The sequence below is a fragment of the Pelophylax lessonae genome (genome assembly GCF_965119305.1).
Source record: "Pelophylax lessonae genome assembly, chromosome: 4".
Taxonomy (NCBI): domain Eukaryota; kingdom Metazoa; phylum Chordata; class Amphibia; order Anura; family Ranidae; genus Pelophylax; species Pelophylax lessonae.
Genome location: NC_138771.1, coordinates 161,190,216 through 161,204,770, shown reverse-complemented (window position 1 = coordinate 161,204,770; position 14,555 = coordinate 161,190,216). Strand labels below are relative to the sequence as shown.

At 36.3% G+C, this 14,555-nt stretch overlaps 1 protein-coding gene across 3 annotated transcripts in view; it reads left to right on the top strand.

Moving 5' to 3' along the window:
- PLXNA4 (plexin A4) overlaps positions 1 to 14,555 on the top strand; it is a 965,210-nt gene that overhangs the window by 822,229 nt on the left and 128,426 nt on the right. For all 3 annotated transcript variants that reach the window (XM_082255302.1, XM_082255301.1, XM_082255300.1), the window contains one exon: positions 9,017 to 9,110. In XM_082255302.1, coding sequence (XP_082111428.1) covers positions 9,017 to 9,110 — 94 coding nt within the window. The remainder of the gene's footprint in view (positions 1 to 9,016; positions 9,111 to 14,555) is intronic.

Below are 14,555 nucleotides of genomic sequence, written 5' to 3'. Positions count from 1 at the left end.
CTTGCTTCATATGTATGTATAGGGTAGATTCCTAGAAGTTCTATATTATATAATCCAAAGAAATCTAAAACTTAAACTAGAAAAAATGTGATTAACAGAGTCATTTAATAATTACATTTAAAACCTTAATTTTACTATAAGTATATCTATTTATCCTGAAGAAGCGCTGCGCAAACTGTTGGCGCTATATAAATCCTGTATAATAATAATAATAACAATAATAAATAATAATATAGGTTAAAGACTTAAATGCCTAGTTCAAAATGCCAGTGTACTTCTTTGCCTTTGAGCTTGGGACTGTAACATTTTGATATGTATTTATTGACTAATCACTCAATGCACATAACCAGAAGGGAACTTTATTAAATGAATTAAATGAACTAAAAAAGGTGGTATTTTAAGACATTTATTCCACTAGATGTCCTTCATTCTTAAGCATAACTGTAGGTCTTGGGTGCAAGTTGAATCACTGAGCTCATATCAAGAATTTACTTACCTCATTTTCAGTCTTTTTAATTAAAGTGATTGTAAACCCACTTTAAAGTCTTCTACCTATAGGTAAGCCTAAATATAGGCTTAGCTATAGGTGCTATAAATATCTCCTAAACTTGCACCGTTTAGGAGATATTTACAGTGCATGCAGCCGATGACATCATCAGCGCATGCGCTCTGAAGGAACGGCCACCCGTGCCGTTCCTTCAGAGCCCTATGCTGTGAATGGCGGCTCCCGCGCGCATGCACGGGAGTGATGTAATCGTGCCTCCGGCCAACCAGATGGCCGGAGGACTCGAACAAGGAAGCAGGAAGGCCGAACATGTCGGCCGCCCTGTTGCTGAGCGAGTGATACTGCGGGGGCTTAATTTTAAGGTAATTATTTCATAATGAGCAAGTATGCGATGCATACTAGCTCATTATGCCTTTGTCTTTACACGTTTTTTTTTCTCTTTTTTTTATTGAGGATTTACTTCCTCTTTAAAGGCCAGTTCAACCTAAAGTTTAAATCAGCTAAATACATTTTAGATACATTTAAAAGTAGTATAACATCTTACGGTTTGTTTACAACAACTATGTGAATAGAAAAGCCTGTCCCCTGCCATTAAACTGTATTGAAGGACCCTTGCTCGCTGTGGAAATAGCAGTCTCTCTGCAGAGGTCTGGCTCACACTGTGCTAAGTCAGACTCATAACTCTTCATCAAACAAAACGCATGCTTGCTACTGATTGGCAATGGTGAGCAGAACATACCTGAGTTTGGTTGGGGGCAGGGTCAACAAACCTTACTATAGTTTGGGTGCCGAATCTGAACCCTACTAAAGTCAAAGGGAGATGAATGGTTAAAAACAATAATCAATCTTTTCTAGGCTAATAGTAAAGGAATTGTCAATCATTGGTCTCAGGGACATGTACTAAAACAAAATCTTTTTCAAAAACTCTGTTTGGCGGGGAACATCAATTTTATTAATGCCTAAACAGAAACATAAAAAAATTAAATGTCTTTTAATTAGAATCCCTGGGGGATGCCTTGAACTTGCCTGTGAAATGGCACATCTGTACAATCTATACAATCAACTACAGCAGAACTGACATTTACAAAAGAAAAAGTATGTTTAAATTGGCAGCAAATGACAGCTCACGTATGCTTTATTCTGTTCCCCTGGCCCAGTTGTTGAGGGTCTGTGAGCAGGGGGCTTAACAGACTCTAAAAAGACACTTTAACAATAAGGGGGCACCCATATACCAGCCCTTCCTATATGAATAGGTAAGGGGAACATAGTACCCTTACTCATTCCCTCCACAAAAATATAATTATAAATAACACTGACATAGTTTGTGACAAACCCTAATTAAAACGGAAAAAAAAAAAACAAAAGTATCCTACAATGTACATCTATAGTCAATCACACTGTCCAGTGATGCAGATCCACTTCATTAAAAAAGCCCATTGTGCCCTGACCTGTTAGGTTAAAAAAAAAAAAAAAAACGCTGACCTCCGACACAAATAATTCCTGTTGCTTTACTTCTGATGCATGAGGCAGGTCCAGCGGATTACAGCTGGTATAAGCAGAGGGTCCGGGTCTCTTGGTGACATCATTTACCATATGGACATTTACATTTACATCATTTGCTATGTGGATATGACCATATGCTGTATAGTTGATGATGTAACCTTGGTGTCATTTATATCACCTGTCATCCGTCACACCTGTCATGCTTGGATAAGGGTCTGGCGGTGGTTTTTGGGGAGAACTTAATGTTTTTTCTTCCCTGATTTATACATGGGGTTCTCCCTCAAAGTGCATAGCAGACTCTAAGAGACTGATATAGAATTTGGGGTGACCTCATACAATTTGTTTTCAACCCCAGCTCCTATGCTAGGATTGTGGAATTCCTGTCTTTTTTTGCATGGGGTCCCTCTTAAAATTCATACCAGACCTGAAGAACATAGTAGGAATTATGGGGGAGAAATCTCAAAGCATTCTTTCAACTATTTCTGATTCATTTCTGCTTACATGGGTGGTAATTTCTAGCCATTTCAGGTAATAAGGTAGTGACTTGTTGGTTGTTAAGAACTCCGCAGTGCTTGCACTGATTAGAAAGATTTAGTTCTGACTCAAAAGGGGGGGGGGGGCTCTCTGCAAGAAGACCATTGCTTCCACACAGAGAGCAAGGGTCTGTCTTTTCTACTCAGGCTGTCTCAGCATTCTAAAGAAAATGAACAATAACACCTTTTGTACTCACACGTGGTTTCTTGTACCTGGAATGCATTTAGCTGATTTAAACTATTAGTTGAGCTAGGCTTTTATTGTCTCGTTATTATTTTCATATCTTTCAGCTACCTTACACTGAGTAGGTAGCAGGTTTTGGTAATGGCTATTGATATGTTTATATATATATATATATATATATATAGATAGATAGATAGATAGATAGATAGATAGATAGATAGATAGATAGATAGATAGATAGATAGATAGATAGATAGATAGATAGATAGATAGATAGATTCTTTATTAAGTTTTCAAGTATAAACATAGGCTTTAATCATATAATTTTAACAGTACACTTTGGAAGACATCCAATGGGGTTTCTACAATAACCAACCACCCCCCCCCCCCCCCCGCAGAGAAATTTAATACAGTAAGTGGAGAAGTCAATGTATAGGGAATAGAGTAACCTAATAAACGGTATTGAACATTGAACATTTCCCCCCTCTCCATATTCCTTCATTATTATTACTATGGTTTTTGTTAGTTATAGCATTTTTCAACCAGGGGTCTCTTTGGTTACATGGAATAACTACAGGCTATCAGAACTAGTATGATGCAAATTCTGAACTTGAAGCTTTAATCAAGTTTGTGAAATTGAGAAGGGGAATACCTTATCCAAAAGAAAAAGAAAAACCGGAAGGGCTTAAGCAGCGTTTGAATCTGAATCTGAAATATCTGATGATATAATGAAGGAGATAGGCAGATGAATACATGGATCATAAATTGCCTACTCATTATCTTCAAAGTAGGCACTTTACCAATGTAGAAGTGAAGTAGTATAATCTTAAATGGTTTTGAGAGCTAAAAACAGGGAGGGATTAAAGGAGAAGAAAATAGAAGAGGGACGGGGATGGAGTAGGGGTCGGGGAACCAATAGAAGGGTAGGAAGGGTAGTGAGAACACCAAAAAAAAAGGTGGGCCACCTCCACCTCTGTTGTTCCTCTGTTGTCGCTCATGTTTTAAACGTTTGTCACATGTGATCAATTTGTACAGTGTAATTGTTTAGGATTCAGTTGGTTCTGCATTTCCCCAGCCATTTTAAAACATATGGCCCAGTGAGGATTTAAAATCATATTTATAGTTGTATACCTATTAAGTTGTCATGTCTTGCATTTTTCCTGCTGATCACTTGTTAAGTCAAATTACGATGCTGGTAACCTAAATAAGGCTGGCACCATATATAGAGACCTTTGAGGAGTTAAGCATGAAAGAACATAGAAAAGGGGTTTATTATACAGGCTCTATGATGTTTCACACTGCTTGTTTGAAGCCTAGTTTTTTGTACCTGTCATTTCTCTCTCTTACAAACCAAAATAAACTAAAAGAGGTATTTAACGTTGCATGCCAGACTGAACATCTAAGCAAAGAAATATGTGACTTGGTTAAAACAGCTGACACCTCTACAAATTCTTCCAATTAGTGCTTTACTCGCCAAGAACAGAATCTAGGAATCTGCTTATATCATTTTATCTGGAGGCTGTAGAACAGTTTATGAGCAGGAGATTCCATGTTGTTCAGCTCAATTATATCCAGGCAGGGGCTCTCAGGTAGAAGACTTCACAGAACCAGAGGCTTTTTTCCTGAAAATATATAAAGCAATGTGCAAAACTGTACTTTTTTTTGTTAATATTGAGTTTGTTTACAAATATACCATTGCATTATCATAGATTGCTGTGATATTAGAATTGATTTACAAAAGATATAGAGGCTACTTACTTAGCAAGGTGAATGTTCACTTTGAAAACTGCACCTTCACTTTGCAAAGTAAATGACAGGTAAATGGATGACCTTGTATAAACCTAATCATGTACAAGGGGAACAAAAAAAAAAAAAAGATCTTTGCTAGCACATGATTGGTTGAATAAAGTGTATGCAGCTTAATTTTATTCACGTAGCCCAGTGAACATTAACTTTGCAAAAGTACAAGAACTTCAACACGTATCTGTATTTCTTTAGTGAATCAATTACACTGCATCTCACCATAGTGTGCCTTGAACTAATATATTTGCAGGGAAACATCACAGAAAAAGCTTAATATAATATTCTATATTTACTCAAGTGGGCTTAATTAATACGAGAGTATAAATAGAAAAAAATGATGTGCAGGTTGATGTACCTCACAACAACTTGATTTTTATTTTAAGTACTTAGCCTAGGAAATGCAAATTCTATTTAGAAGACATACTGTATTTTTTTACATTGCTCTTGACTTTAATAAATAAGCCTGATATTTGATTTGTTTTTGTATATAAATGCATCCGAATGTACAGGAACATACCAAGTTCATCACATGATGGTATTTTCAAATGAATAAGTTACTTGTTCAGTTAGTTGTGTGCAACTATTAAAAAATGAAATAGTGTTGGAAGATATACACTGTATCAGCCTAATAGTGATCTTTTATTGTGTTTAAGTGAATAAACTATTCTTGCATGGGAAAAAAACTCATATTGTTGTACCTGCAGCTGAACAGGTCTAGCGCTATTTTGTGGGGATTGCAGCAGACACAGCACTTTCTCCCAAGTGTATATAACTGAATAAATAAATTAAATAGTGCCGCGCAATATCAAGTGCTCAAAGTAAATATATATATGTGCAAATGCAATCAAGAATAAATATAGAAAATATATAAATATTTGAATCACAAATACTAAATATATGTGCCTCGAATATGAAATAAATATTTAGTGACAACCAATCATCAAATCTAAAGTGCAAATAGTGCCATTGTGATCAAATAAATAAGCTGTTATATAAATATGTATAATATAAATAGGTGAAATATTGGTGAAATAATCAAAATATGCTCATATGTGCAAACGTATTCCAAATACATTTGTGAAAATAGTGCCAAATGATAATCTTCCATAATAGAAATAGCGCTTCCCAAAAATGTCTATAAATAGTCCACTATAGAGTGATAAATTGTGCATCCAGTAGTAGCCTCCGTAGTGACCTTCACCGCAACACCCTGTGTGTGTGGGTCCTCACCTTCACTCCTGTGACCCAGCAATTAAGCAAGGGTCTTATAACACAGATTACCCTTTCAGGGTTGCCTTTCCCGGAGTAGATGGTGTGTCAGCTCCTCATGAGAGTATTCCACTCTGGTTGGCATCCCTCATAATACTATACAGTGTTACATAAAAAGGAAGGGAGGACTACAATAGTGCTTATACATTTTTGTATAAGATATTTTATTTAAGAAAGTATTGTACTCACATTTAGGCCTCATGCACACTGGACCTTCAGTCCAGGTGTATAAGTTCAGGCATTTAGGTGTGGGTGGAAGGTACAGGCTCACTGTCCAGCCCCACTGCTGGCAGCCTATAAAACTCTATGAGAGGCTGACAGCTGCTGACGCTGGGCAGTGCATGGAGCAGTACTTACATTTAGGGCAGTATGCACTCAGAAGTAAATGCCCAGAATGCAGACTGCTAGCTTTCTAGGCATTCATCCCTGCCCAGAATGTAAGCACCCATCAGTACACTGTCCAACCTCATCTAAGCAGGGCAGCTTTCAGCTTCTCAGAGACATTTACAGGTTGCCAGCAGCAGGGTTGGCTGGTGTGTCTGTACCTGTAAATCCCAGTGTGCATAAGGCCTAAGCAGTGACACTAAAAATAATATTAGTCACAATAGCAAATATATAGTAATTTATGATGACTTCTTGTATGCATACCAGCTGCCTCTGTACATTATTGATATGGTGGGACAGAGCTTTCATTGACACCTTGACATGTGTAGCATTCATCTATGCTGTTAGTTTTTTTTATATCACATACCATAGGCATTAGGGTTCAATGGTCACTGAATATTTATTTTAGGATCTCAGATATAGTTGCAACCATTACAACACAGTTTTTCCAAAACTAACATGGTAATATTTGAATACCAAGCAAGTTGTTTCTATCAATATAATACCACCCTTTGTTTTTGCATTCAAAAGAAGAATATGCGCAAGCAAAAATAGTACAATGAAATACTACATATGATTTATATGCTCTCTTTTAAGTAAACAGCCATAGGCTTTTGGCTAGTTTACCTATTTTTTACTAAATGTAATTAAGCAGAAAAAACACGATTGATCTAACATGTGAAAAAAAATCACAGTTCATTGCGTGAAATGAAGTCTTCAAAGCAAGTACAGTCTGTACATTTGAAGAAGTATTTCTAAACATGTTTTGCATTTCTAAAACTAATTTTTACAATTATGCCAACATAGTTGTTTTGGCTTAGCGAATCTTGGATTTAGTGGGATGTGTCCTGCATTCTTTTCAGGTAGAACGAAATAATGAACAAATAGCAGATAGTTATATAGTTATATATTGGTTAAACAAAGCACTGTACTAATGTAACAGTTAAAATAACAAAGTGATAAGTCCCCTGTCCTGTTCCCTTGCATGGACCAATGTGCTAATAGGGTAAAACCCAGTACACTGTGCCCTTACATTATTCTGATTGTTAAAATACCCAGTTGGATTTCAAATGTTTTATCTTCCTGGATATTCGTTACATGTACATGGTTGTATTCTGTACATGCACAGAATAAAACCAATATGCTCACTACAGTATATCACCAAAAAATATAGTATTAGGAAATAAACAGTTTTTGTATCCTAGTCATGTCTTCTTGCCACTTACAGTTTCTAAATAAGAGAATGAAAGATTTCTTTGCAGTTCCCTCTATACATGATATACCCTGCTAAGAAAATAACATAGTTTAATAGATGAAACTCCTGCTGCCAGTCTATTAATATCAAGACTAGAAGCTTGTGTAGAGATGCATTGAGTCTCTGTGATCTGAGACATTTTTCTTTTTCTGAATGTATGATGGACTTGTAATAGTTTGCTTTCCTATTAAATGCCATGCATCACATGTTAAAGCTGAACTTCAGCCTGATAAAAAAAATATATATAATTTAATACTTATATCCTGCAGTAAAAATGATCCAATGTTTTTTATGCAACTTGCTCCTTTAGGTTTATATTCTGGGTTTATTGCAGCCTTGGCATGCTTATTGGAACTAAGATGTACAGGGAACCTGACTCTCCAAACAGCTTCAAATACCATGGAGGACTGGTCCCCTCTCAGCCCTTCTTCTGCTGTCTTCAGGCATCCTGGCATTAGCATTGGCTTAGCTGGTTCATTAAAAGAGGCAAACAACCTATCTCCACCCAGTACTGCTCACTGTACTGTTACTGTTCCTCCCTACTTCTCTTGGAAGATCAGTGTCCTGCAGAACTGAGCTGTCAAAAGTACAGTGGGGAGTGAGCACAGTATTGAAAATGGGAGCTAGGACAGAGCATGGTGCCTTGCAGCCTGTACTTTGCTTTTCTCCTTCTTTTTGAGGTGATTGTAGCCGTATTAGTGCACTTGTGACAGAGACAAATTGAGAACTGTCCGTGATACTTTTTTTATTTGCACTAACATACAATTTTTCCGGACAAGCTTTTGGGGTTGTCCCCTTCATCAAGGTCCAAAAAGTACTGCTTGGACTTTGATGAAGGGGACATACCCCAAAAGCTTGTCCTGGAAAATTGTATGTTAGTGCAAATAAAAAAAGTATCATGGACAGTACTCAATTTGTCTCCTTTTCTAAACAATGAGCCCACTGCCTACAATCCAGGATTGCCAGATGCATCCTTGTTTTTCTGCAAGCAGGACACTATTGACAACCCCACAGGACAGACTCTTATGACAACTTCGAGAAAACGGTTTTATTATAAAAGAAGGGCAGATTTATAACATAAGCTTCCACCATAGCAACATAGCCCAAAATAATCTGGCATAAGTAGCAGCAGAGGAGCCTAGTGCTAGGGCTAGGGAATGGGTAGCCCTGCTGCCTTCTTCATTCCTTCAGGTGACAGCAGGTCTGAACACAGACGGGACATATGCAAGCAGACAGCACAGAGGCAAAGGAGAAAATTACACAAGGAACAGGGCTCATTAGAAATGCAGACAGCCTACTTCTGTAGGAAATGACATAGTAGGTTTTATCAAAGGTTCTTTCCCCTAGGCTGCAGGATTTTTTCAACCCCTGTGTAATATCACAGGGGCTATGAAGAATAAAGATCTACCTCCAGGGACAAGGTAAAAGACAAAGAAACACAGAGTGGTGGTATAAATGATGGTATATATTGGGTAGAGGGAGGTTTAGGGTTAATAACTGCTGGAGCCTGGAGATGAGCTTTAAAATGTACATTGGTGATATTATTATACTGAAGATTCTTCTCAACACTTATTTTACAGTGGGAATACTCCAATATCAGTGTGGGGAACGAACCTGGATATTATTAGAAACCCTCGAATAAGAGCCAAGCTTAATGGAAAAGAACACATTAATGTAAGCACTTGTCAATGTAATATTTGTCATTTTACCTGATCATCTGGTACCCTCTACTGTCATTTACAGTAGTTATGCAGAATAGGGATGGTTGTTATTTAATTCTCTAAGTGAGCATTATCTTCAAAGTACCACCATGAAATGGAAAATGCATTGTCATTGATTACCCTGATATGAAAAGAGCACATGTGTATTTACCTTTTAAGTAGCTAGGGACAGAGGCTGTAAGGTAGTTTAGTGATAAAAAGCAGATGCGCACTGCTAATGCCGCAGTCATCAAAAAGGAAACAAATTCACTCCCTACTAATAGAAAATCACTGATAATGTGTACTTAAATCCACGTATCTGCCTAATGCTAAATCCTCTTCATATTAGAGTTTGTGGAGTTTAAAGTATGTATATATTTACCATTCAGAATGTTGTTAATATTTCACTTTAAAACATTTTTAGAAATCAGCAGATTGTCCACATTTGAACAAAGGTTTCTAAGTCACTAGTATTAGTGCCAACTCTGAGTGTTTTATGTACAGACAATACAATGATGTCAAATGTTTCACACCATAAGGAAAATATAGCAAACACTAAAAATATGATATCCTTCCATCACTTGCAAAAAGTGTTCTATAGCTATAGCCCTGGTATGTATGTGAACTCAATTGTTCATAGTTTGGATGCTCTTTGTCCTTTTGATTGCTGAAATCTTATAAATGTCAGTTGCTGGAACATTTTCTGTAGAATGGTTAATTTACTGTATAAAAGCAATGCTTGTCCTTTCTTTCAGCTATTTTCCCTTGCTATGGCTAGTGATCAGTCTTTTCAGTACATACAAAATCAGAAAATAACCTATAAGACAAAACTGCTGCTGTTTAGAGATACATTTTTCTTGGAGAAAAGGGAGTGATTTTTATGTATTACTGTATATTTATCTGTTTAAGCTCCATATCATGCTGGTAGTGGCCTATGAGTAAGTAAATGACATGGGTATATCTTGTTATTAAATCATTGCCACCCTTGGATGGGTGGTTTAATCCTGAGACTTTAGATTTCAGGTTCATGGCAGATGTCAAGTTTTATGTCCAAAATTTCAGAATTATTACCAACTCTCTATGTGCCTGATTATGTAATTCGACTCAATATTTGCTTTCTTTCTTTCTTTTTTTTTTTTTTATTTTTCTTTTTTTTTTCTTTTCTGAATTAGTGTAGCCTACAGTGTATATTACAAATACATCTATGAAAATGTTTTAATAATTCACTTTTATAAGTGCGTAGTTCTTCTACAGCTGACAATGTAGCCTGTTCATGAAAAATGTCAGCTTCCAATAATTATTCTCCTAGTGTGTCCCCGCTTCACTGACAGCCGTTATTATAAGACCACGCAGACCATGTATTCATGTGAAAGATTCTATATGTGCTCTTGGGTAAAGTCAACCCAAGAGTTAAATTTTAATAGCATTCTTAACAAATTAAATTACAGTCTGAATTTATTAGTAATACCACAGCTATAACATTTAGGAAATAACCAGACCTAAATAGCTAATCCAGGCCTGCTTTCTCTTCCACCATCTGACAAGGCCTACAATGTCCAAAACAAATTTGCGATGCATAGCACCTTGCTCCTGATCTCAGAAACAGTGCCCCCCGACCACTCCTACCATGGAACTCATATTTGGCCTCCCCAATGGTTAAGCCCTTGCTGCCCTCTAAGATTGGGGTGGTCCACAAAGTACTGCAAAAAAAAAACAAAGACAGGGCGTACCGGCCCAGCACATTATCCCCAATAAGGCTTTATTAGTACAAAGTAAAAGTGACAACTTACGAACGAAGGTAAAAAACCAGCATATCAAATCCGAACATCAGGATCACCTTGTATCAATGTCCACTGTCCTTGATGAAATGACGCTGATGCGTTTCGAGGCTTCACCTCTTCCTTAGAGCCCTGAGGAAGAGGTGAAGCCTCGAAATGTGTCAGCCATTCAGATTTGATATGCTGGTTTATATCATCATTTGTGAGTAGTCACTTTTACTTTGTACTATTAAAGCCTTATTGAGGATAATGCGCTAGGCCGGTGCGCCCTGTCTTTGTTTTTTTTGAAGGCTTACAATGTGTAGCATAATCATTGCCTTACTTTAATTTTTGCCCGTGTCTCTTTAGATTGTAATTTTGTATAGACTCCCCTGTATCTAAATAATACTGTAGTTGCTACTGCATATGTTGTGTACTTGTAAAGTAAAAGTAATTTAAGCTATAAAAACATATAATTACTGTATATCCTAAAACATTTAAAAAACAGAGAAAGCATACATGGCACTTAACTCATTGTGGTTTAGTAAAACAATACAATAAAATAATGAACATGTGCAATTTCTGAAAACTGTTTCTTGTGACAAAATAATCTAGCATTAAACAAGGAACAGCACTATCTTTTTTAATTTAGGTATTAATATCAAGATATCGATGCAGGTAAGTGTGAAAATATGTCTCTGTACACAGTGTTACATCTCTATTGAACCTGAGTACAACATGTGGCATCTCTGTTGAGGTGGATGTGGGACCAGCTGCTTGCTTCAGTTAGTTCTTATTATTTTCATACCAACAGAAAATCAATAGGAGAATTATGATATAAGGGCAGATATACTATATTAGATAAAGCCTCTGTCTGCCCTTTGCTCCTATGGTCACAACTCATTCATTTCAATTCTTAGAGTATATTTTCCCAAGAAAGAAGCTAGTCATAGTAAAGAGCACATATAGAATCTTTCACATGAATACATGGTCTGCGTGGTCTTATAATAACGGCTCTCAGTGAAGCGGGGACACACTAGGAGAATAATTATTGGAAGCTGACATTTTTCATGAACAGGCTACATTGTCAGCTGTAGAAGAACTACGCACTAATAGAAGTGTATTACTAAAACATTTTCATAAATGTATTTGTAATTTACACTGTAGGCTACACTAATTCAGAAAATAGGAAAAATGTATATAAACGCTTTAAGGTAAAAAATGATATCAAAAACACATATTAACATATAAAACATACTTTGCTATGTTGACTTGAGGTGGTCATTGTGGAATATTAGCAAATACTACATGTTACACAAATAGGTAGTAATTTTTCCTCTAATGGGACTTTAGGAAGAACCTAAGTTTCAATATATAAAAGATAAACTTTTATATCTCCATAAATACACACTGATTAAAACCAATAATAACAAGATTTAACAGTAGCTATTTGTGCATAAAATGTTAATCAGATAAAAGTGGTACTCCGAGAACTGCTTTCTACCGTAAAACCAAATAAAGCTAATGAACCAAAGCGCTACCAAAAACAATAGTAGTATATGATACAAAATGAAAAAATAGATAATAAACACTATATCTGCATCATAGCAGCCAACCCCTGTAGTGTCTCCATATACAATATGAATAAAACTCAAGGCAATGTGGAAAGGTGCTACAACGGTGTAAAAAAAAAAAAAAAAAAAATCAAATACCATATATATGACAGTATTTACAGATATGATACATATTAACATCATAATAGAACAGTAATAAAGTGAATGTGCAAAACAGTGTATACAAAATAATGATCACCATTCAACAAATGAAAATATTGAATCACCGTTCCAAAAAAATGTGGTACTTAAACCAAGCTGTAAACAAATTTCCAAAATGTGATGTGCAACAATGAAATAAAGAGGCTTGTTATTGCATGGATGTAGTCATTCAAAAATTATGGTGACAGCAGTGCAGTTTTCCCACAACCGGTATCCAACATTAAGTGCAATGGCCGCTCACCTTAAAACAAAATATCATTGTGTGTTCACAAAAACCAATAGTTTGTTTCGGGGATTCACTCCTTTGTAGGTAATTCTCCGCTCATATAAAAAAAAAATAATATCTCCATAGTGTAGTATGTATAAAAACAACTTTAATGGAAAAATAATAACTTACAAAATAGTAGACAGTAGCAGGTATAACTGGAACAAGGGGTCCCAGGATCGTAACCACGAGAAAATTCTGAACTTCCAATCTCGGCAGTAGACCGGAAGTGATGTCACCCGACTCCTCTTGACGCACTGCGTCACAGTCACCTAACTTTATCAAGGACTTTCTCACAGTCCTTGAGAAAGTCATGTGATTGTGAAGCAATGCGTCGGGAGGAGCAGGGTGATGTCACTTCCAGTCTACAGCTGAGACCAGAAGTTCGGAACTTTCTCGTGGTTATGATCCTGGGACCCCTCAGGCCAGTTATTTGTTATACCTGCTACTGTCTACTATATTGAAAGTTACTATTTTTCCATTAAAGTAATTTTTTTACATACTACAGTATGGAGAATTTTTTTTTATTTTATATGAGCGGATATTATCTACAAAGGAGTGATATTTTGTTTTAAGGTGAGCGGCCATTGTACTTAATGTTGGATACCATTTGTGCACTGCTGTAACCATAATTTTTGCATCATAACATCCACGGAATAACGGACCTTTTTATTTTGCTGTTGCACATTACATTCTGGACATTTGTTTACAGTTTGGTTTCAGTACCACATTTTTTTGGGACTGTAATTCAATATTTTCACTTGTTGAATGGTGTTCGTTATTTCGTATACACTGTTTTGCACATTCACTTTTTTTACTGTTCTATTATTATATTATGATGATTTGCACATGCACGTATATTTATTGAAGCACCAGTGCACTTTATATTTATCGTATCTGTATATACTGTCATATATATGGTATTTGATTGCTTTTTTTACACTGTTGTAGCGCCGTTCTATATTGCCTTGAGTTTTACTGCACAACCATAATGTTCCTGATTGACAGTCATTTGAAGGGGACTACTTTGCTGCCATCACTTCTAAGCTGTCCTGTGCAATTGGAACTTGGACCAGGAAGAAAGGTAAATCTTCCTGTGTGAGCCTGTGTGGTTTCCGTGTGCCCCAATCGAATCCCTCTGGATGATCGGCCATTTCGTTTTATAAAAAAAAAGGATGTTGTTTAGGCATGTGCAAGTGGTACATTATAACTGAGGAAGATAGATGAAATAAAATTTGAAACACGTTGGATTTCCCAGTCTATGAACTAAACTTTCAATCAGAAACATTATGGCTGTACAGTAGAAACCCGGGAGAACCACAAATCTGATTAACATTTTATGCACAAATATGTTACTGGGAAATTTTGTTGCTATTGATTTTATTCCATGTGTATTATATGGAGATATAATACAGTTTATTTTTTATCTACTGAAACTTGAGTTGCCCTTAAAGTCCAATTAGAGGAAAAATAACGATACTTTTTGAGAAAGGGGTGGTGGCAGCCTGTCACCCACAACTGAGTTGACTTTAATTTTGGCTATACATGTTACACAAATCAGGAGCAGTATGTTAGATTAAAACAATTGTTAGGTTGTGTTTGCCAAATGTCATAAAGAAAGA